This window comes from Buteo buteo, chromosome 24, assembly GCF_964188355.1.
Source record: "Buteo buteo chromosome 24, bButBut1.hap1.1, whole genome shotgun sequence".
In the NCBI taxonomy this organism is placed as follows: Eukaryota; Metazoa; Chordata; class Aves; order Accipitriformes; family Accipitridae; genus Buteo; species Buteo buteo.
This window is the reverse complement of record NC_134194.1, coordinates 2,928,277-2,953,306: the sequence shown is the minus strand read 5'-3', so window position 1 is coordinate 2,953,306 and position 25,030 is coordinate 2,928,277. Positions and strand designations below refer to the sequence as shown.

Sequence of the window (25,030 nt, the reverse complement as noted above, 5' to 3'; positions counted from 1 at the left end):
TACCAGAAGTAATTAGGAGAGCCTATTAGACCATTAGCAATTTTACTTTTCAAATTAATAAATTGACTGGGGAAATGCATGGCTGTTACAATCTAGGCAGGACACTGTTGACACAACATGGGAATATTTTATCAAAAATTAATCATATCAACATTGCTCTCAATCTGTGGGAAATAGGAATTTAAAATAAAAACAAATGCATTTATGTAAACTATTCTCTAAAATAGACTACTTATGCCTATTTACATAATGAATCCATCACTTATCACCCTCAGGAGATTAGATGATTAAGCACTGAACAACTTATATTTATTCATGTACTTTCAAGAATGAATGAATTATCCTTTTCTGCACAAACTAAATGTTCTCTTCCTGATTAGTATCAGGGGGGTAGCGATGGGATTTTATAATGGAAAGTGTGTTGCTTGTTTTCTTTAAAAACAAAAAAAAAGACAAGACATTGATCTTCACAATACAGTACATAAAGAAGCTGTGTTTGGTTAAAAGTCAATATAAGTGATTTTTAGCAAATTTATTAGCTGTGTGAATGTTCTTGATACAAATTCCTATGGGAAATCTGGGCTTCTTTTCTTGCATCTGTATGATTTTTTGAAGGAATTTATGTATAATTTAGATAAAAATCTAAGCAGCTGTTTGAACAGAGTTTGCCTCTCCAGATGTAGACATTTCCAGTGCAGGTGGCTCTATTGAGTTTACTCACCTGATGTTTCTCTGTAGTCCGTGTAAGAAATTGGCCTTCCCTGGGAGAAAATCACTCCATCCCACATGGCCAAGCCAGGCGTGGTGACCCAGGGCCCCGTGTGGGCTCTGGAGGAGATTCAGACGCCAGCTCAGAGGTGGTACCAGCCTCCAGATCTCTGAAGTTCAGGAAATCTGAATCCATCCTCACAGAGCCAGGAAAAAAATGCCCTTGGCTGCTCTCAAATCCAACAGCTGGAAAGGGTGCTCGTCCTTCCCTGAAGGCGTTTTATCACTCTTCCAGAGGGTTCAGGGGAATATGCAGGTATTTCACAGGAGCAAGGGCAGCTTGGTCTGCAGGTGAAGTCCTAATTCCTCTTAGAAGCTGGACCAGACTGAGATCGTTTTTCCTCCTTCAAGTTAAGCTTTGTTTTATTCTGCTCATTCTCGTTATCTAACTAATCAAGTACTTTGAACAACCTGATCTCTTGAAAGATGTCCCAGCGGTGAAGGTGCCTTCCAACGCAAACCGTTCTGTGATATGGCAGTGATAGTGTATTATGAACATACAAAATGTCTCAGTTGCTGAAGAAAAGTAAAAGGCATTGTAATTTTTAATTGTTTTAATAGCTGCTTTCCTCTTACATTTAATCTAAAAGTCATGGTCGTACTGACTACAGAAGAGTTGTTCAACTTGACAGGGATGAGAGACGGGGTCTTGTCCTCTAGCACCAAGCCAGAGCTGAATATCGCTGGTGATTTGCACACATTTATTCTGAATTCCACGACAAGACGGGTTTTAGCTTTCAGTGCAAGGTTGGGACCTACCTCAGGGAGTCATAGCCTGTGGCCTTCAAGAGTAATGACAGGAGAGGGCTTGAGGTACTAAATTCTCTCATACTGCTAGAAATATGATTATGCCTTTTTATGACTTAGAAAACAGCATTACTAATTTAGCAGAGAATTTACAATAAAATGATTCCTGAAGTAGCACGCCCAAGGTCCTGAGGATTTATAAATTACATTAAGAACTTGAATTATTGCAGTTACAAAATAAAGCTGAGATATGAAAATTTTTACTTAGCTTTAGAAATCACTTTATTATTCACATTAATTAAGCTTACAAGCCTTAGAGGAATGCTGCATTGTGGTACCTCTTTTTTGAGGGAAACCAGACTCCTAAAATGTCCCACGGAGGTCAGCTGGGCAGTGGTGGGTCCCACCAAAGGTGGCCGGGGGCAGAGCCAGCTCTTGATGGTGTTTTTCACAGGTTATAAAGCCAGAAGGCTCATCCTGAACTGATGCAGGAGCTGTAGGGATTCTCCAGGTTAATTAATTGTGAACAACTTTAATCATGTTCATTAACAGCTCTAATGTTGTTAATTAATAACATAAACATTTTTAGCAGCATGACTGGCTTTACTGTAATTCTAAGTTGGTGTTCAGAAAATGGAGTTTTCTTTTGGGGACGGGTGATGGATAGTCCTTTCACCTGACTCTGGACAGGTGAGAAGACAGCAAATACTGCTAGGTAAGACTGGCTTGTTGAACCTTAATAACCAGCAAAATGTGATAGCATGGCAACATTTCTTCTGGAGATAGTCCTAAGAACAGCCGGTGTGACAGGTTTGCAAAGGCGTGCAAACCCAGGGTGATTTGTCTGCTAAGGTTTTTATTAGTTCATTTATTTGGTCTACAGAGTCAGGTAGAAACTAAATCACAGGGTATTTTTCAAATACCCTAATGCTAATACAAGTAATTTATAAGCGTATTATACAGTGCTTTACAGATTCAGACCCACTGTGAACTGCCCTTCATTTCTTTTAATCTCTCTCCACAGTGACTAATTAGATGACCACATCTCATCCCAGGGTCTCCCAAACAGTATCACCAGAGTCACTCTTTGGCTGGCCAATTTTCATGTTCAATTGCATCTTTATAAATACATCTCACATACAACACGGTCATTTTAAAATCAATTAGCTGCAGTCGGCTCAGATTTAAAAGGATCTAAAATTGCTCTCCCCTCTCTATGCAAAGCCAAATACATCTCATCAAAATTATTGGGGAAAAATATAATTATAAAAGGTATATCGTGTTTTTTCCTCTGATCCATTAGTTGTTTTGATTTCTTGATTCAGTTAGCTCCTCACCTGAGAATGTATTCAGCTAGACAAGACTCTTCTATCTATTGGAACAAATGCTAAAATCACCATTGAGCTTGGTGCAGGCAATAAAGAGATTTTACTAATGCAATGCAGTGCATAAACACAGCTGCAGGACTTGGGGAATTGAGTGGAGGCTAAAGTTTTCAGCCCATTAAATCAATCCTGACTTGAACCATTGCTGGAGAATCATGATGTATTTAGGGCTACGTTACCCATGCTTCAGTTCACAAACAAAAGGCCTCTTTGCTCAGGAGCATTAATTTGGGGGCAAGAATCTGTGCTTGAGACTCTCTTTGAAAGTCATCCTCCCATTTTTTCAAACAAGGCTACGTTTTGGTTCATTGCCTCCCCACTGAGAGTAGTTACAGGATTAAAAAATTATTGCCCTGTCCCCTAAGCAGAATCTAAGCAATAGAGTCAGTTGCTCCCTATTCTGTTTCAGCAAGGGAAGATGCCCATGAACAAATGTAACAATGATTAAAGGTGGCAACAATGTATTAAAAAGTATGTTTTCTTTAGATTTTAGGCAAGAGATCTAATTAATGATATTAAGCACTTTTTAAAGTGTGAAATCTGTTTCTGTATGTAGTGTAGCATGAGCAAAGGCAGGCAGGCAACCGACATTTACTATGTAAATTATCTCCACGCAGTGCTAAATCAATGAGTTTTTCTCCATAGATGCTCATTCCAGGTTGCTCCCTATAATGACCTCAATTATACATGTCTTCATTGTGAAATTATGATTGCCTTTGGCGGGCTGCAAATGACAGCAGAGAAAAGGATTTCCATGATAAAACAGCACAACAAGTAATACCTGCTCGCATTAGTATGCACAGCTTGCAAAGGTGCAGTGCAACTCCAGCTTAGCACCTTAAGAAATAAAATGGGAGCGGAGGAGGGGCCGAGGAAAATGTTCAACAGTATCTTGACATTTTTAACAAGAAAAGGAATTAGTAAGGCTTCACGTTCTCAAATGTGTCTCCGTGGGACCTGGTTTTGCAAGAAATTTAACATAAGAACATCAGAATGGCTACACCTGGGTCACCAAAGGGCCACAGTGCTTCGCAGCCTCCCTCGGACTGAATGTGATAGCAGAGAGAAAAGGTGTGAGAGGCAGGGCAGAGCGATCCTTCCCCTCAAAAACCTCTTGGCACCGACCGCTGGCACACGGGGAGTGATCCCTCACCCTCCTGAACGGGGGAGACGGGTTTGAAGACGGCGCTGCCCTAATTCCTGAAGCCGCACAGTTTTCAGGCACTGAGCTGCTGCCACCGCCAAAGGAGAGTTTGCAACGTCCCGGCCGCCTTTTACTGACCTTGATTTTGTTCTACATTTGGTGCAGTATCTGACGGAAGATTAGTCCCGGACCTCTGACACGCAGAGACACAGTTATACCCAGTCCTTCTTAAAGGTGATTATTGCGAAGGTTTTACCCCTGTCTTGAACTACTGAAAGCTGAGTCAAAAATGATAGCATCCCATTCTCTGATGATAGCCTCTCTCTCTGATGGCAGGGTAGTTGGCAGGAACCTTTTTTTATTTCCACCTGGAACGGACTGAGGAGTTGCTTCAACTGAAATCCCGGACAAGAGTACCAGGTTTGACATGACTTGATAAATATCATCAGCTAGGACTGATACTGGTTGAATCCATTGAATATAGAAAGCTGTTTTGCATGCATCATCCTGCAGAATTTCTAAATGAACATAAAATTGCTCCGTTTTAGGACCAAATTCCATTCCAGCCTGTGTTCTGCAAGTGAGCGCACTTTGAATATTACCCATTTGTTCTGTTCAGTTTTATATGTGTGGTAAAAATCCTTTTATCTCCTAAAGGTTTTTTGAAATAAAATGAACAGTGTTCAATACTTAATCTAGAGGCTCTACACAAAATCATTATGGTGACTTGAATAATTTGTACACATAATCCAACCAGCATCAGCGTGTCTAAGCTCTATAACTTAGGTACGAGATTCTGAGTTTTTTAAAAGATTTTTAAAAAACCCAGCTTTCGCATCCTCCTAGGGAATTTCTGTTTCCTCCCCAATACACCTGGTTGTGTAAGAAAATCTTTTCTATTGATAACAATAAAGCAAAGACTAAAGCCACACAAAGTAATCCTGTTATTAGTAGAAAGGCTTTTAGATGTTAATAAGATGCCCTCAAACAAACTCCATAGAAATACTCAAAGGAGGAGTGTGTTTGTATTGTTAAAGTGGTCTGTACTAATTACACACTTTAACATAAAAAGTCACCTCTTGACCTGATAGCAGTTCGTCCAAGAATGGCAGCTATGCAAGGTGTCTGCTTAATTAAAAGTTAATGTATTTTTCATTACTGTGGTTCTAAAACCTAAAGCCGAAGCCTCTTTAGCTGTTATTTGGAAGATGGGCAGGGAGCCTTAAATTCTACTGCAACAAAACACTCAGAAAATGTTGCTGAAGAGGGAGCTGATGGAGCCCAGCGTGAGCCAGGGAACTCAAGGCAGTGCGAGAAACGGCAGAGGGAATTAAGGAAAACAGTAAGGTGAAAAAAACAATTCTCTTGTAAATGAATGACCCTCGATTTCATTTTTCCTCAAGAAAAGATGTCCTCATTAGCCCTACTCCATGCTACAGATTATTGTAATTATCAGTTCTTTATCCTGTCAAGTGCACTCCAAATATTTTATTCATAAACCAGAGCTCGTCCTTACGCCACAGACAACCCCGTTGCACCCCCTTTACACCCCCGTTACACCCCCGGGGGCTGGTCGCCCACCGCGGGGGGGGAGCCTGGTGGGACGGGCAGCAGCTCTCACCTCGTCCCACGGGTCCCTGCAGGCGATGGGATTTAATGATGTATTATTACCTGTTCCTGGCTTTGCCGCTAACCTGCTCAGTGACCTCGGGTGGGTAGCGTTCTCCTTCCCTTCCCGATCCTCCTCCGTCTCCCCATTGGGATTTTAAGGTTTCAGGTGCAGAAACTGCTTGACTGTCTGACTGCATCTGGCTGTCTTTGCCTGTAACGCCTGCGGGAGCCACCCCAACCCAAATAATAGCGGTAAGTTGGTCAAACGTTCCTGGTTTTGATCAACTATGTATCACAACTATAGTTACCATTTCTTTAAAGCAGCTGGTACTCTTTCTAAAATAGCGCTAGGAATATTAAGCAGGAGAATGGCTAACCACTGGCAGACACGACATGCAATGCTGTATTGATCTTCGCAGCCCTAAGTCAGCCTCAGATCTACAGTGGTGAATACAGTTTTTGGCACATTCAATTAACTTCTCATTTACGTGGAAGAAGCAGGAAGAGAAAGGACGTAGAGCTGTTTGGGTGCTGCTGCACAAGCAAGTTTTGCACTACGTGTTCACAGTCAGTTGCTAGACCGGTGCACTGAAGTGAGTCCTTTCAGGCTTCCCAAGGCTACTGAAATAGACTGAATATTTTAGTGAACAGATTTAACAGATTTACTACTCAAGAGATGTTAAAGCAATTTTTCAATTAGAGGGTATGTGAAGAGATGGAAAATTACGCTTGCCAAAGTAGATGCTGGGTTTTTTTTATTTTTATTCCATGCATTTCCATAGTGTAAGCCCCATAAATGAGTGCAAGATTTTCCCACCAAAGCTGTTAACTTTTAAGGCAAAATCACATCTTAAGCTGTGAACTGACATGATAAAAATGAGTGTTTGGAGTCGCTGGAAGTCAGCGCTTCCACAGAGGGCTGGAAGAAAGTGCACATAGCATTTAGATCTTACCAGCGCAGATACACTGTAAGTGATAGGCAGGTCTTGTGCGGGTTGTAAAGACAGAGATGTGAAGCAAGCAAGTAGGATGAAGAGTAATTTTGCCAGCTGACGGGAGGGAGTAACCTGATCCCATACGTAATTTTATAGTGTCAGCGCTGCTGGAAGTGGTTTTTCCCAAAGCGCGTGGCCTTGGGTGAGGCAGCGTCGGTCTCTTTGATCCCTGTTTTACCGCAGTTAATGCCAGTGGACGTGAGGAAGGAGGGACCGCGGGGCCAGGAGAGGGTGGTTCGTTCCCCAGTCCAGGTTTCTGAGTTGGCTGAAGCAACATAATACCAAAGTGCTGTGAACATTCCCCATTCATCTCAATGGGCCATTACCTTGAAAGACCAGTTTTCAGCATTTATATGCAATATAGTTTCAAGGCTTTCTTATTGCAGAGCCTGTGAATGAGAGTAAGCAAAAAACATCATGTGAATGATAAAACTGTGAATGCAGCAGCTTTGACAATGTGGCCTGATTGCCCTTTTGCTGGCTCACTGCTGCTGAAATGCTTACTAATGACAAGATGCACCCACCTGTCTGTGTGGCCACACACGGCAGAATATGCAGACACATCTTGTGAGCATTGGCCAGAAGGAAATGATGTGATGTGGTGTGGTTTCAGAGATGTTGGTGTGGTTTTCAGTAAGGCCTGCTGCCTCAGGTGTTTCTTTTGTGTGGTACATATAAGTCAAAATCACTGAATTTTTAAAATTTAAATAAAGTATGAGAAAGCTTCTCACTCCTTGGTTAGAAGAACATCTGTATGGCAGATGCCATATGTGGCTGCATTTGGTAAAGGAGTTTTCGTGCTTGGTGACTTCCAATGTTTGGGCAATTTAAAACTGGGTTTATTTATATTTCAGTGACAACAGTCTTACCTTAATTCTTCCTCTTCAAGGAAAGAACCTGACTCATTCTTGTGCCTTTTCAAAGGACCTTGGCAGGAGTCCTCGAGAGAAACAAACGCAGATGGTCTCAAGCAGGAGAGCTTTTGCTTGTCCTCCTGTTGCCAACTGCTTTGTAGACTTCACTATTGCAACCAGGCTTGCCAGAGGACCCATCTTAGTGCCCTCGTGCCACAACCACCGCTAGGTGCCTCAGGAGAATGATGCAGCAAGTTTGATTGTGGCAGATTCAATTTCTATGTCTCTTACTTGGCTTTAGTGTTTAGGGGGTTTTCACAGCATAGATAATCCATCTCCTTGCTAAAATCCTGCAGAGTTATTCCTGGAATGAGGAAGAAGGCAGGCAGAGGAGGGAGAAGGGGAACAGCTTCCCTTTGTAGTATTTCATATTATTCCTGTGCTGTTGCCTTTTGCAGAGGTGGTTCGGCTGAGCCTGCCGGAGGACCAGAAGATCAGCGTTACCACCATCACAGTTGGCCTGAGCACCGTTCTGACGTGCAGCATCCGTGGGGCTCTGCGGCCTCCCATCATCTGGAAGCGCAACGGCGTCATCCTCAACTTCCTCGACTTGGAGGACATCAACGTAAGTCCTGAATTACTCTTGTCATTTTCTTTTTAGGGCATTGAATATGACTTCATTTAACAGATGATAGTTTTAAGGGAACAAGTTTTATCTAGTTATTATTATGGAAAACTGGAAGCTGGTGTGATATTTTGTTTTTATGTGAATATGTCTCAGGAATAAAAGCGAAACAACGTATATGCAGCTGAGAGCAGGGGTACTTGGAATATGTTATTATGAAATTAAAACTCAGTGCTGTAATAACCCAGCACTTAAATAGCACTGGTACTTCATCCCTTGTTGCTTATTCAGTTTGGTGCAACCTGTGGTCCACGGACAGCAGCCCGGGAAACCCAGAGGAAGGCAGCTCTACAGACCATTAACTCCTCAGGGATCTCGTTCCCAGTACAAAGAAACAGGTTAATCGAGAGCATGAAACAATACATTTATGGTTGGCAATGAAATCTCTCCTCTATCTAAATCAAATAATACATTTTTATCTCTGTTCCTCCTGTTTCACTTGCCTTTCAGCCAATTCTCGTGTCTCATTCCTCGGCTACTATTTCTGATGAGCAGTTTAAAATACGGGATTATTCAGCAGGGTGTGGCAATACCCTCGCAGGAAGGAAGATGAATCTTTTTTAATTCGCGGTGCTGGTCTGATGTGTGAGTCATGGTTTGTTGTAAAGACAATACCTGAATAATGGTGTAAACTACTCATTTATTTAATAACGTTTAATTACAGAGAGAGTGGAAAGTAGTGTACAAAAAATATGGTCTGTATTTCATTTCTCTTTGCATTAAAGTACACAGTAAATCAGGTTTTATTTTAATTACACTACAGCAAGAGTTGATTTATGTTTTTGTTCAGCTCTTGTTAATTTGATAACCACTCAGTTCAGAGTTGTTACAGTCAATACTGTAGCTCCCTAAATTGTTGTGTATCCAGGATTGCTGAAATGTGAAAAATCTTTGTTTTACTCTTCTGCATTAATACGTGAAAATTATAGCACATGGGGCAGAAATACACACTTGCAACTCGGTACCTTATTTGTTGACTCTACCTTAGCAGGAAAATTGTGTGCACTATGTGTAGGTGATTACTGTGTGCACAAACTCAGTAATTATAACCATCTAAACATTCCTTTCTTTTCATCAAAGCAAGTATTACCCTTTTAAAATGCATTTCTTGTCGCCGTTTGGAGCATGACATTGAAATGCAACATGAAACCAGCAAACATCCCGCTGCAGGATTGGCATGGGACTACGCAGGAACCGTAACGGGGACGCACAGGATGGCACAGCCAGCCTGAAGCCAGTGTACCTGACCAGATTTCTGATAGACATCCATCAGTACCAGGGTTACAATAACGACCTTCAGGTCACTGACACTGAAAATAGGTGGAAACCTGCCAAGCTGCGATGCGCAAAGTCAGGTGTTCCCTGCTGTAGTTTGAGCGCAGCGTAGTGAGCCGTGCAGGGGGTTGACCTGGCAGTTTACTGCCCGTACCGCCTGGTGTGAATATTCTTCAGAACAGATCTATTCCTTGACGCAGATTAAGCTTAGTAAAGATTACACATGCTGCCAGTGTGCTCAGCTTAATCTGTAGTGAGCAAATTCCACAGCTTGTGTGATCGGAGTCTAGAAGGAGCCTTTTCTTTTGGCAGTTATATTCACTAGATAGATCTGAGACATTGTGGTTTTAGGGTCAGTTTTGTTGGGCTCAGGATTGAGCTGGGGTTAGAAGCAAGGGTCAGCTGTTCTGAAATCTTATTTCCACACACTCTGGAGGCTCAAGAGTGGTCTTAGAATTTTTTGGCCAAAAGTAAAGAAAATTCCAGGTATTTCTCCTACCTGTATGAAATTTTTGTTATGATCACATTATTCTTAAAAGATTAAAGTTCATGTGTGAACTGGACACAAAATGAAAGTCCAGGGATCGGAGTGGAAACACATCCTTGAAGGGTCGATAGCACGTGGCTCTGAGGCTTCATTTACAACTCCTACTGTTTTAAACAGAATTTTGAGGAGTACATTTTCATGCCAGTTCCTCCCTAATTTAGCACTGGCCCAGATGGATTTCTGGTTTACTTATAGTAAAGTAGTTCTCTTTCTCATTGGTTATTAAATGTTAAGAGTTATGTCCTTGCACATAAACTGAGTGGTTCCTGAATGATCCAGCACCCCCTAGCACAGTACCATGCAATAGAGCAGAAAAAAATAATCACTTTTTGATCTGTTTGAACTGGTACATCACTGAGAAACTATATCAAAGGAGCACTCTGAGATTCTTACATGGAGGAAAAACAGGATTTATGCCTCAATTTTCATGTTTGACCTGTCAGTTTATGACCTCTATCACGTTGTCATATAACACCTGCTACTAGTGCGCATCAACTCTTTTTTTAACCTAATAAACACCTCCACACCTTTTTCATCCTTAATTAAACAGTACAGGTTTTTATGTTCCATATATATCACTGCCATCTGTATTCTGGTCTGGTTACTCGAGGTGACACAATTTGGGGATTACCGTCTTTTATTTCCCCTCTTCCACTGTGGGCAATCTGTGGGACTCTTGGGCTCAGGTGTGTCCCCTCTCTGGCTACTGAGGACGGGCACCTGCATGTCTGAAGCAGGGGTGAAGAGATGGTCCTTCAGCTGGTAAATCCAGTCTTTTTCTTTAGATTGATCACAAGTTTAAAAAGTCCTGTACTCAGGGGGCGGGAGCCACGTTCATTGGCAGCGTGAACACACTTGGGTTTGGGGTTGATACTTGTGTGTAGCATGGAGCGGCATCAACATTCGCTTTGAGGCTTGCAGCGTGAAAATACGTGGAGCCGTGCATGCTCAACAGCGTGGGGTGGGGTGGGTGGCAGCAGACGGTTCAAAGCTTCAGCCTTTCGTGGGTACAGAAACTCACATTAAACAATAGTCTATTTAAAGGCATTGACAGCAGGAAAGTAAAGGCAGTGTGCTTCTTAATATACTTGAAGTCAGTTAATTAAATTACTTCAGTTTTCTTTTAGTATGCCTCAAGCAGAAACTCGATTGCATTTCTGCTTTTCACAATAAGGTTAGCAATTTGGCTAATTGGAAGTGCAACAGGAGATTAATTGTACCTTTTTAACTTCAAGAAAATCCTCCCTGCTCCTGGCACAATAGTAATCACATACAAACCTACAGGATATTCGCACACTCGGAAAAATCCTCGTATTATATTTCAATTAAACTCTTTCTCTTTTAAATGCTAATTCAAGAAATCAGATGAAAAAAGAAGCCCAACTCTGGAAAAAAACAGAATCGTTCCAACTAGGTGTGAGAGCAGCACAGGAGAGGCACCGCTGAGAAGTCCTTCGTGGCTTTTTTCTCTCCAGATTCGTGACAAATGTGATAGGAGAAGGTTGACTGTGTTCCAGATTGATACTAGAAGTGACAAAGATGGTCAACAAAAACCTAGATAATCCTAAATTTGTGCAGAACTGAAAGGTTGAAGATTACTATAAAGCCTGGTTGTTCAAGCGCATTACTTAAATCATTTTTATGTGATAAGTTGATTGGCAACAAAATATTAATAATTTTTCATTGCTGTCTTAATCAGAAGCTTTCATAAGCAACATAGTAATAATTTGTCTTGTCCTGTCTGTGAAGAACTCTGTTAATGAGTTGTCACGTAGCTATTGCAAAAGAACCATCTTAATGATACATGTAATTAAACAATTTTTCATGCAAACTTTTAAGATTGCTTTTAGCATAAAGATATTATTTGTCCATAAATTACCCATCCATATTATTTATCCATTAGAAGTCCCTTTGCAGCTGTACTTTAAAAAAAGTCACATCAACTTTTCTCGTGCAGAAAATAACTATAATGTAGCTGAAACTGATAAGATTGCGATAGCTATAAATTGATTTCTGACTACAAATAGTGAAGTGGTTAAAATGTGTCATCTTTCAAAATAATATATTTTTGCCCCCTAGGAACAAGCAGTATGTTTTGCCAAATACATGATTATGAAAGCATTCCTCAGTTTGAAAATATAATAAACTCCTCATGGAGTCAAATGTATTTATACAGTATTTATAGGATATTGTTTCACATGATTTGATATTATCTCCAGAGAAACATATGTAAATTAATAAACAAAATTTATAAGCAAAAGTTATTCCTTCAAAAGCATGGTGGAAGCATACAAGAACAACACAGATTACCATAAGAAAACAAATGTTACTGAATACAGTTAGATAAGAATTTGATGAATTGCCAAGTGTAATGCAGGTAGCTATAACATAAATTCATGAGTGTCTTTCATTATTCATTTCATATTAATCCGTACACTTCAACTAAAATCTGCGTTAGATCATTAGTTCAAAAAAAAAGCTTTTCATAACAGATCATTGAAATACAGGTTTCTTCATTCCTGCTGATGCCAGGTAGGATGGCATGTCCTTGCTCTCCCAAAAAATCCCATCCAGGGACAAGCGCAAGACTCCAGAGTCAAGTCCCGCATGGTGGAAAGCAAACCCGGGAATTAAAGGCAGGGGAGGGAGAGTGCTTTGCAGCTACTTTATGACTTGTCTTTCTCCTCGTTTGATGAAAAAACAATAATTGCCCCTAAAAAGCATGCTCCCAGGAGTTAACAAGATGCAGCATATCATTTGTTTGCTATTGTCACTTGCATGTATTGATCAGCTTATCTTGCACAAAGTACACTGAGAAATGTCCAGTAAGATGTCCGCGTGCCAAATTCTCGAAGAAGTCTTGAACGTTCCCGTCCCACCTCAGGCATCGTGTTATAGTGTCAGGATGTCGCACAGGCTGAAAGGCTGACAGGTTGAAGCTGGGATGAGACAAGTCCAGGGAGAAGCTGTTCAGCACGAGGACGAAGTTCCCGGTTCAGGAAATGGTGGAGCAGCAGCTCCTGGGAGCGCAGCAGCATGTCCTGCTAAGGCTGGCCCAGTTCCCACGTCTCCTGTGCCATTTCTCCCGTCAGGGGAAGGAAACTCGGCAGAAGAGACCTCTGCTCTCGCCTTTGGCCATTCTTGCCTTTGGTAAGGCCATGTGAAGAAAGTCTGGGTTTTGCTGCTGGGGTTCCTGTCGTCACCCAAGACCCTGGAGGCACCGGAGATATGTAGGCTGAGCTCAGAGGTGTAAGTCCCTGCTTTGAGGACAAGGAGCGATTCTCTTCTCCAAACACGTTCGCCTCTTCCCCATACAAATCTGTGTGCCTTACTCTGGCTGGATCCAAGCCTGCCTCCATCTCTGCCCACCGAACCTCTGCCAGGTCCCGGGTATGAAGAGCGTTAGGAAGTGGCAGAAGTGAACCTGGGGGGGCACAGACCCCTTTCTGAATCGTTGACTGCTCATACCCCACATCTACCTGCGCACCCGGGAAGATTCACCTCCACGTATATATTGTCGTTTGTCCGTCTCGACCACGACAATGACTCTTACAAGATCTGTGCTTACCTGCCTTGATACACATTTCATGTATATTCATGTAAATGTCCATTTTCCATGTATAATATTTGAAACCCAAAGCAAATGGCGAACCTTTAAAGTGCAAGTCACTTGGATTAGATTTCTCATTAGAACAGGCTGTATGAAGGCGATATATGTCTGTTGATGGTTTTAATGTAGTTTCACTGTTAAATAATAAAAAGGTCATGCGTGAATAACCTCACTTAATACCCTGCTAATAGAAATCGGGCTATTAAAATTATCAAACCCTGTGTCATCCTAGATGCTGCAGTAATACTGCGATGGGAGTAAATTACAGGAAGTTGCATGTTTAAAGCCAAGTTTTTTTTCTTTCAAATCAAAGTTTAAGAAATTGCACAGTGCTTATAGTATCTTAGGTCTTTGCAGGCTCTAAAATAGAGGTTAAGTGGAAAATTAATACTTGCAGTATTTTCAGAATATATAGTCTCTCACTTTGCTGTAATGAAGATCTTGTATCCAACTTGTGCCTTCACTGGAATAGCTCATTTTTGGGTCACAGACCAAAGTTTGTAGGTGATTATTGCAAATGCGGAAATACCTTCATGGAGACAATAGAGTTGTTCACCTGGTCCTAAATAGCCAGTGGAGTATAAGGCTTCACCTTCCTGAACAGCCTGATTTTGTGGAGGGAGATGATACTCTGGGGTGTTTTTGTTTTGCTTGCATTTTTAGAGGCATATAGGGCACATACCTCGTGAAATTGTTGAGAAACCTGAGATGTTAGATGCAGCTCTCCTATAGATGAATTGCATGTACTCAGTCTGGGTTTTATAGCAGAAAAGTATAACTATGAATGCAGCGTGAATCTTCTAAAAATGAGCAAGAAGAAAGGAGTGAGCCCATCTGCTGTGAAGTATTAAGGTAACTAGACTGGCATGCTTAAAAAAACGCATTAGAAAAAAATTGAGAATGAGATGAATTAGGACTCTGAAATCAGTTGTGCTCTCCCGTACCTGCTCTGACTGTTGCAACTGGTGATTTAATTACAGACCAAAATCCATGAATCCCCATTATCTATTTCTGTACTGTAGGGAGAAAGTTGGAGTTTATGAATATAATTTCCTACCCAGATTGGTACTTACCTGTTCAGTCATGGTCTTTGCATTTCTCTGAAATGTCCAGTAGATCCAATTAATAGAAACATTTCACTAAATCCCTACTATGCTAATTCCTCCCTTCCAACAGCTCTGGCAGGAAGACCTACCATTGATTTTCATCATTGGGTTGTCTCTGAGTTTCTCAGGATATAGAAGCAATCCATTTTTTCCTATATTCTAATTGTACAACTATCTAAAAAGTTCATTTCCATATGTGCAAGGCAAAAACTTTTTTGGCTCACCAGCAAAGTCTCACATTGTGCTGAATTCTTTGAGCAGAAAAACAAGAAAAGATAAATTAATACCCCATCAGGCTGTGTTTGCAATAGTTTTCTGGCATTTGCTTAAGGCTGAATTTTTCTCCATGTAAATTACTAAAGTGATAGCATGTGTAAAACCAAGAACAAATAATATTAATGAAGCATAAGTTCTCAGCTTGTCTCTGGAAATGAATTATTAAAAACACCAAAGAAAGTGATTTAAGAGTCCATGACTAATTTAGTTTTTATTATTTTTATATGAATCACTCATGAATCTATTGTAAAAAAGATCAGAGACATTTGATTAGTGAGGAGAAATCATTTTCAAAGTGATAGCCATTGTTGTAGATTTTGCATAATAATAATCTCATTAAATGCTTGGGTACATTTTGTTTTAAAATCCTGTAAATATTATCAGAGAGAGATTTCTAGGACTCTGAGGATCAGGCAAGCTTTTTTAACGTGAACTAGTTAATATATTTCCATTGCTGTGCTGGTTACTATGAAATTGTGATGGTGTTTTTCTTTGTCTAGTAGAAAACCGGTGACGCCAGCTGGCGCCAGTGCCGGGACTGGTTTTGTCAGTAGGCAGCAAAGCCACATGGGGAAGGCTCCCAGCTTTGCTGGACTTGGTGGAAAGGGCTGAAAGGGAAGGGTTTAAAAGTGAAGCGAATTATTATTATTATTATTTAGAAAGAAATCCCAGCAACCGGTAGGACTCTCCTAAGAGAAGAAACCACTCAGGGAGCTTTATTCCCTCTGTCGTTATTTCTGCGATGAACACTTTTAAATCAGCCTGGTGAGGGGGTATCGACCGTCTTTGGGACTCACCCCCAACCTATATTAGGAGCATTCAATGTCTGACTGGGGTGGTTTAAAATCGCTGTGTAGGTTTAAAATCGGGGAGTGTGTACCCCATAGTGCTGCACTGCGGCGTGACGTGCGCCAGCGGTTGCCGATAGCTGGAGAGACGGGGAGATCGTCTGGGGTTTCTGTCACCAGGACTCGTTTTCCCTGTTCCTTCTTCCTATTTTTAGCTATAAGGCCAGTGGTTTTTTTCTCAAGTAACTGGAAGTTCTCCTAAAAAATAATAAGCCTGAATCTACTCTATGCTAATTCCTCTTCAAACTTCCTGGAAAGCAAGAAAACTTGCCAAAAATTTAAAGGATTTTAAATATGTTTCTGTTCTGCATTGGAACAACCCCAAGACATGTTAGAAAGCTTCATGGAAAAGCATCTGACATGGGTAAAAAAGGCAGGCGGGCAGTGCCCCGCACCCTCCGGCATCGCCCCGGCCGCCGGCTCGGCAGCCCCGGGTTAACGGGGGCTCCTTCTCCGCCGGCTGCGTTCCCGGGTGTCAGAGCAGGAGATTTGTGGCGTTACAGTCACATATTGGATTTCACTTGAGACAGTATGTGAACGAGATTTACAAGCAATATGCAATGTTTTACACATTTCTAAGTGCGGTGTCTCCAAGCCGCGACAGATTGCACGACCAAGGAATGCATTAGAAGGGAGGAATGGGATAAATAAATATGAAAAATCTTCTGTTTGGAGAGACCGATGTCTTGGGTAATCAGTAGTGATGGAAAGGAAATACAATGCAAAAAAAAGTACATATCCATTTTCTAGGATCTGCTTTGTTATTTTTTGAAATTGACTCTGTGCAGTAGCAACTTTTTTTATTTTTTAGATTACTGAGCTGTTATCAATTTAAAATGCAGCGTGGCGTATTTTTTTAATCTTGAAAAGTTAAAACAGATTCTGAGGTCACTTATCAGTCCTTTATTTGAAGGGTAACTGCAAGACATAAAAGAAGCTCATGAAGGGCAGAGAACTTTTTATTCAAAAAAGGGAGAGAAAACATGAGACAAACTGCTGGAAAAGTCAATTTATCATCTGCCACTAGTCACTCTTATCAATTATGAGAAATTATAAGCATAGCTTGCTGAATTATTTTTTTTACCAGAACATGTAATGTTATTTTATAATGAAATTCATAAAATAGAGGTGATGAACACCCTTTCCTTATCTGGCCACTTTGATGCAAGGCTCATCAGTTTGTGGAGTTAGAATGGTTTCTGCCTCTATTTTCATCGCTTCTGTTTCTTCCTCTTTGCAAGAAAATTCACCTTCAGTGGTAAATGAGGAAAGCCATGTCTCAGAAGTTACTTTTTTTCCTTTCTCCTAGCTGCCAGTCCTTTTTCATGGGATGATACAGAAAAATGTCTTTTCAGTTCACCGTTGGGCATTACTGGGGTAGGAGCAGGGCAGTCCCAGCTCCCGGGGGGTGCAGCACTTGCTGAGACTCCTGGACCGCCCTGAGATACTCTGCTTTTAAAGGTGGGATAGTTTTAGAGAGAGAATTACGTTACATCAGTTTTATAGATGTTTATGGTTCCCTCTGACTGCTTTCAAGCTCGTGGTGATTTGGAAACCTGGCTTTGCAAGCAAGATCCATTTGAAAAAAAGTCAAAGCACCTGAAATGTTTCCTCTGCCTTTTTCCAGCGTGAATTCTTCCCCTTCCCTCTGCCCACCCCATCCTCTGCCCTGCCAGTTCTCCCAGCAAGCTTACGTGTGTGTGTTTGGGTGGAGGGATGGAGCTCAGAACCTGAGTCTCTAAAAATGTTTTGTGCTAAACAGTTTCTGAGAACTTTTGTTCAAATTGCTCCCGCTTTCCTGATGCACATTTTTGAGAGGCAAGAAGTCCTTATGGACCTGCAGTTCCGTCTCAGCTTGATAAAATTGTGTGCAGCGCTACGGTGTTACACCCTGTCAAGGACCGCTTCCCAGCAAACCAGAACAGCAGCTAAGCACGTGTTAGTGTTAATTTAAGTCAGTCTTAATTTACACCCCGGTTACTACAGTGGCAGCGGCAAGAGAAGCACCTGAGCAGCTCGTGGGAGCTCCCAAAGGCGGTGCAGTATGGAGGGCTGTGGGAAATAGCCCAAATACACCAGGGCTGCCCACTGCCAGCCTGGGACGGCTTCCCGCTGCGTTGCAGGACTCCTGGCTGCGATGAGTGTAAGATGTAGTTAGAGGCTATTAAGGAATTGAAGACTTATCATTTCCTAACGCTCTAGGGCTTGGAATTTTACGGCACTTTCAAATATACCCTTATAAAATACACACAGAAAGTGCTTGTGTGTAAGAGTGCATGCATATATGTAAAATGTAACTGTGTAATCCTAATATACTAATTATATCCACAGGGAGACACAAGGAGAAACCGTGAGCTGCAGTAAACACACAGAAAGAGTAATTAATTTGTTAGAGAATTCAGTATTCTTTTTGTAGCAGCAAAAGGTTCAGTGTTGAACCTAAATTTCGTAATCACTTTTTCCTTCCCACGTCTAATACTGGTCATTCCTAATAACATTGTAGTTTTATGTGAATTTACTGTGTGTGTGCAAGTTCTAATACAGGACAGATAATTTCCTTCTATGCCTGACATAAATGATATGGTGTTAACCTAAATTATCTTTGATAACCTTCTTTAAGTGCTCGAAGTCAGAAAATAGTTTTTAAAGTCATAAACCATGCTTTTACCAATATAAGCTTCTCTTTACAAGAAAAATGCATTTGGAGAGGAAGAGAATAATACTATAATCTTGCATCAGTTTGTTTTTGCAAGGGTCTTTACTTATATTAATACATTTGTATGCATTGGAAAAAACAGATCATCCATAAAAAGACAATTACAGAGCACAAACCGAGCATTTATAATATTTTTCTGAGATATCTTAAAGGAAGCAATGTACTTAAAACAGAGAAGATTTTATTGTCCTGTTTTTCTACAACTCCTTATAAATCATTCCATAAAAGTAGCCATCCTGCTTTTATTGATTGAAACTCAATTTGGGTTGCTTTGGGATTAACTTTAAAAACTGTTATTAAGTCCCCTCCACTGCAAGCATGTCATGCAAATATCATTTGAACAGGGTTGATATCTCTTCTCTTTGCAGTTACTCGTGTGTCTTTGCTTTCCGGCAGGAAAGATCTAGCTGACCAGAAAACAGGCAAATGCTTGAAATGGGAATTTTTGAGTAGATATTTGTAATAATGTATTGGGTGGCTTAACCAGCTTATCTCATAGTGCGGATGCCAAATCTGCCTGACGCCCAAGGTGGCAGTAATAGGTGAGATGCTTTTGATTACAGATAATGAATTTCAGGATCATCTGTGGATTTACTGTTATTCTTTATAGTTGTTCGTACATTTGCCTTAAGGCAGCATATAGCAGAGCCAGGGTGGTTGTATCTGTGCTCTCTCAGGTCAAGGTCTGTGCTTTGGGAAGGGTTGTTGTCCTGCCTGTAAATTCTGTATTTCTCAGTGCTCACTCTCAATCTGCCTTGTAACATGTCTGAAAACCAGGCAAGGTCCCAAACTTCCCTTCCTCCCTGCCAGTGCTGGCCTGCCACTGAGAGGAGGGCATGAAGACATTTCTCTGATGCCAGACAGAAGTTACTGGAGAAGATTCAAGAGCCAGCAGAAGTAGTGCCAGATCAATCCCGTACTGCAAGAGATGGGCTACTTTGTGCTTTTCTTTAAGGGTGCCAGCTGGCATTGCAAGTCTGCCTCAGCATCGCAGCTTCCTTCAAAAAGTGTTCGAAGTGTCATGGCTGGAAAGGAAAGCTTGAAACTGTAAAGCAGATGCACCCTGAAGAGGCAGGAAAAGTGAGATATAAGGAGCCCCAAATGGTTTTGGTTTAGAAAGCAGTCCATCCAATGATCAAACAACTCTTGCTCATAATTTCTGGGCACCTGGCAGGGGGGTTGGCAGTAACAGCTCGGACGAGGATGTTTCCGTGTAGCATTGGACCTGTCGTGGGCGCAGCAGGGAAAGGGAGCGACGTCGGCACCTCCGTGCGTCGATTCCCTTTCTCCCTCACCAAGAAACTGGGACCCAAGTTCTTGTCTCCCAACCAGCAGAGCAAAGTTGCATTCCTATTTTACGCCTCCCACCCCTGTAGGTCTGATCAAGTTGTGCTGGAAGACCCCGGCTGGGCGGTTTTTCCCCTCAGCGCACCACGGTGCTGCGCTTCCATTTCACTCGGGGTGGCCGTGCTGGGCAAGGGTGGGAGCGGGCAGGACTTCGTGTAGGGGCTTTCCCCGTACACCCCTTGGCTGCAGGCTGGGCTTTCCACCCACACAGTGGAAATTTGGAAAAAAAAGTCGTAGGGTTTTCACGAGCAAAACCACTCTTCAACACTCACCCTGTTGTACTGCATTTGTGCCACCCCCATTCTAAGTTGAATTTGCCGTACTTTTGCAGTGGAATTCTGCAAAGAGTTTAGTTTTGCATGCTTCACGCATGGAGCTAATTAAAGAAAAATTGTTCTTTAAGCTCAGGAACTGTTTTTAAAATGTATCCTTCTGGGTTTGCCTAGAAGTACAAACATTCTGGAGCTGCAGAAGTCTGAACATTAATGGAGTAACAAGAGAAGCTGCTTCGTATACCCATCAGTGCTGTGGTTCTGTTAGCTATAATTTGAAATAAATTCCTAAGCAGGGCACTTGTACAGCATATTCAAGTGCCAAAACCTCTCTACTAACTCATATTCTCCCCATCTATAATCAAAAATTGAAGTAATGCAAGAGCAGATCTAGGAAGATGAAAGGGATAAAGAAAGATACTTGTCAAGCAGTTACAGATCAAAACAAGTTTGAGAAAATGCTTTTTGTCTTCTTCCTCGTCTCCTGCCTAGGATATTGTCTGAGATAAGTGACAAACAGTTTGAGTTCTTTCTCATCAAGTCTCAAGGTTACAGTGCATTTTCTGAGAACCAGCTTAGATAAAGGAAACCTTAACCCACCCAGAAGTTAGCATTTTATGCATCTGAGGTTAATGGGTAGATATTAAGTTCCCCCATAAATTAAACAGTGGAAGATTGCCATCTTTTTTATGTGGAAAGAGCACCCTGTTAGCAACCAGCACAAAAGTTCATGTTCTCAGATGAGTTACTTTGCCTTATTCTTAAATTGCCGCTCATTTTCTCTCTGTGTGTTGATTTATGAACTTTAAAACTTAGTGTTCAAAATTCAAGCTGTGTTGCCAAGATGCAGTGCTATCAAAACCACTGAACAGGTAGTCTCCCTTCATGTGGTGTTTAAAATATTTTTACTAAATAATAAGGCACCTTTCCTGTCTTTTGTTACATACAGGATTTTGGAGAAGATGATTCCCTCTACATCACCAAGGTAACAACTATTCACATGGGCAATTACACCTGTCATGCCTACGGCTACGAAGAGCTGTATCAGACCCACATCCTTCAGGTGAATGGTTAGTAAATGGCATATATGACAATCCATGAAAACGTTCCCATAAGCAAAGTTGCGTGTTGATCTCATTTGCACAGAGACGTGAAAGGCCACGCACCAAATTGTCTGTGTACAAAAGTGAATGCAGTTCGGGGTTTGCTCACTCCTGCTATCACGCAGGCAATCAAAAAGATCGGTACCAAGGGGGGACGTATATAATTACCTGGGCTTCAGCAGGTATCCTAACTGTAAAACAAGCTGTCAATGACATTTCCATAGTTAAGAGCAGTGTTTCAAAGCATCTTTTAGACTAATTACTACTTTTGTCAATAGAAGCATTGCTTCAATAATTTCTTCTTTCAGAAAATAATTTCTGTTGCATGAAGTAGCCCAGGATATTTAAATAAATACAGCAGAGTGTTTCTAAAACTAGCTCTCTAACTCCCAGCTATATATCAGATTATTACCTGCTTGTAGTCGGCTTGGTTCGCTGAGGGCTATTTACATTGGCTAAAGATATGGCCCACTGGGTTGCAAAATGAGGGCAAACCATTTTACAGGTGAGAGAATCACACGGGGCATATTCCAGCATTCTCGTTCACCTCCGTCCCCTGGACCACATTTGCTCCTGGCAGAACTTGTATTCAGGCATTTGCTATCTTTCTTCTGACCTCAAACTCAGTCAGTCGGATATAGTTTAAAATTACATTAGCTTAAGCTGACATTTCACTGAGGAACTAGCCCATGGAGTATCCACCTCCCCAGCAGCAAAATCATTGTCCAACTTCAAACCCACAGTTACATGTGCTAATATGACCAGCGGTATCTCCAGAATAGGAGACAGGGTAACCCGTTGCTCACTATGGGTAGATTTTGACATTTTCTGCTTTGAAACTATTTAATTTTACAGGAAAATTCAGTAACTTTATTACAGGGGATATATTAAAAGGAAAATTACTATTTAGGTCTTTAGATGTGCACAGACCTCTACAAAGGAGAGCTTTCAACTGGTAAAAGCAGATAGCTGTACACAGGTTAATAGAGAGAGGCTGACACAAAGAGAAACAGTAAAAAAGGGATATTTATGCACTTTAAGAAGTGCCGTGGTGGACGTGGGGTTTAGGTTTGACTGCAGCTCAGGTCTTCTGGACGTGTGTAAGTGTTCCCCACCCACAGCGAGTACCTGGAGGAGAGCACGAAGCATCCAGTTGATTTGAATGAAAACTGACTTAATGTTTCTACATAATAATTTGTCATCTTTTGAGCTAGTAAAGTCTCAGCAATGTGGATAACTAGATTGTGCATGCTGCAGCTGGGAAAATAGGTTTCCTTCCTCAAAGTACTATTTGTTTGATGAATGGCAGTTGAAAGAAAAGCGAGCTAACAACTTAATCCCGTGTATATTATGTGATATATTATGAGGCTTGAATGGAGTTTAGTTGGCAGACAACAATGTAGACTTTATCATCACTGAGAATATAAGGCCCAAAGGCTTTGAAACTAAAACCAGAATGAGAGGAAAGCTAGATGGAGTGTGGGGAGGGGTTGATTCGTTTCATACTCATGCCTGCCACTTAGATTTAACTTGTTGTTGAAAGATCCCATTTTCTTTTCAAATGGAAGTTTCACACCACAGCTGCATGTGGTTTTTCTTACTAATAGAAGAACGCTGTTATGCAAAAAAAAAAAAACCACTATCCATGTTGACTTTTTAATGTTGCTATATGGTCACTAAATGCATGGCAAAAAATGCCATGCATTCTGGTATCAACCCAGACTTGCTAGAAAACACTGCAGGGTCTAGAAATCTTTGTCTCACAGCATTGATATTCCCATGCAAGCCATTAGGTTTTGCAAAGCTGGGTTTTTGCAGTTTTTGATATGGCTGGCTGACTGCCCACATCACTAAATTCTCTCCTGTTCTGCCTGTGTCGTGGCTTCCTCCAGCAGCTGATGTTGGGGCAACAGCACCGATGACGGGACAGTGTTGCTTAGCTTCAGGTGTGTGGTGGGGTTCCTGAAGCAGAGCCCTTCTCAGGAAATCCTTCTCGGTTTTTAGTAACTTAAAGGACAAATTGAGGAATTTCCCTTGACAGGAGTAGAGAGAAGAAACGGAGCCAAGCTGAATTGAGTGAAGATGCTGAGAATCTAAGTATAGTTGATGGGCACTGTTCAGCACTGGGGATTGTCTCTGTCTGTATCAAACTAAAAACTCCATCTTCAACATGGGAGGTTTTTTGTTGCTTTTCTGTATTAGACTAAAAGAGTAAGAGAATGTGACAGAACCAAGTCAGCCAGAACTTGGGTGTATCTGCTCGCCTGTCTCCTCCAGGGAGGGACTGATACACTTTTAACATCAAAAACACAGGGGTTTTTTATTCTGTAAAAACAATCAGGGGTTTTTTTTCTTTTTAATAGAGAGAACTCCAAGTTTCTCTGTTGGGAAAGAGTAGAGAAAGAAGAATCAACTGGAAGTAAAAAGATTTATCTCCAGCCCTTCCCAAGCTCAGTGTGTCTGTACAGGCAGCTCCCAACTTTTAGATTGTGTTTCAGTTAATTCAGTGTTTTTAAAGCTGCAGTGACTCTGCCAGTGACCTTTGATCCTTTTTGTACCACCTGGGCCCTGGCTTACTGTTCCCGCTGAGGCCCATCAGTCCAGCTTACAAAATACTTCCCTTTTATTGCCTTTTTCTCCTTAAAAGAATCTGAGCCTAGTTCTATGCACCTTCTTCATAGGCTTTTATCCAACATATTATATTCTTTTTATCTTACTTTCTCCTTTGTCTCTTTTTAGAACGTAACACTAGCTTGTAACAGCTCATTGATTAGGTGATACAGAAAATTAGGAAATATAAACTTAAATAGAAAGCTTGGAGCCCGATTTTGACAAAATTAAAAGTTTCTGAGATTCAGAGCTCTAGTTGAATATATTACAAACTAATCAAATTTATCAAAAGTTTACCCATAGAAAGCCTTGCTTTCATCCCAGTATGTTGTCATGGTTGTTCCTTTTCTTGCCCAAGGAAAGTAAATTCACTTCATTGTGGTCAAATCCTGCTGGAAGACAGGCACGCGCTTGTCCACGGTGGGCAAGCAGCGTCCTTACCGATGCTGGTTGCTGTACCTGTGCCACACAACGCAGCCACGTGCGTGCAGCGCTGCACTTGGGCTCTTTAAGCAGGCTACAATACAATACTAAAGGCAACTCCACGTTGTCTGACTCGGCATCAGGCGTTGCACAGCCTAGACTTGCCTAAAGGTCCTCTCCAAAGCAGCCTTTCTGAAGGGGAAAAGCAGGTTTGTTTTGCTCAGCTGCTGAATGCCGTGCAGTGCTTCCCTTTGTACCAGCTCGTTCAGGATGCCACAAATAACACGGGCAGATCCAGATGCTCATTTTGACAAGCAGAGATGAGAATCCTGTTAGGCAGAAAATGTGAAGACCACCAGATGAATGCCCCAAACCGCTGGCTCACATCTTCCCAGCAAGAAGCATAAAGCACATATGTGAAATGCAGCCTACTTGTGACATCTGATAGGGTAGGTTTGGGTTGAGTTTATCGATCATAGGATTCACAGCAGTGGTAGAATTGAAGTCAGTGTATTTATACAGCTGGCCCTTAATGTCTTTGGAAGAAAAGAAAGTGCTGAAAGGCAGCACAAAGTTTAAGAATGAAAAATTCATCTTGCGTGCTGGTATCTTTGATCAGGACATGCCAAGAACAGTAGGAAAATTATGTTCTCTCCTACGTATGGATATTGCTTGGGAAATGTGTACAGCATACACTAACTGTAGGGA

General features: G+C 41.5%; 1 protein-coding gene across 1 annotated transcript in view; it reads left to right on the top strand.

The window, feature by feature from the left end:
* FSTL4 (follistatin like 4) overlaps positions 1–25,030 on the top strand; it is a 237,747-nt gene that overhangs the window by 189,600 nt on the left and 23,117 nt on the right. Inside the window, exons 7-8 of the mRNA XM_075056388.1 lie at positions 7,963–8,129; positions 21,136–21,256. Of these exons, the coding sequence (XP_074912489.1) occupies positions 7,963–8,129; positions 21,136–21,256 (288 nt within the window). The remainder of the gene's footprint in view (positions 1–7,962; positions 8,130–21,135; positions 21,257–25,030) is intronic.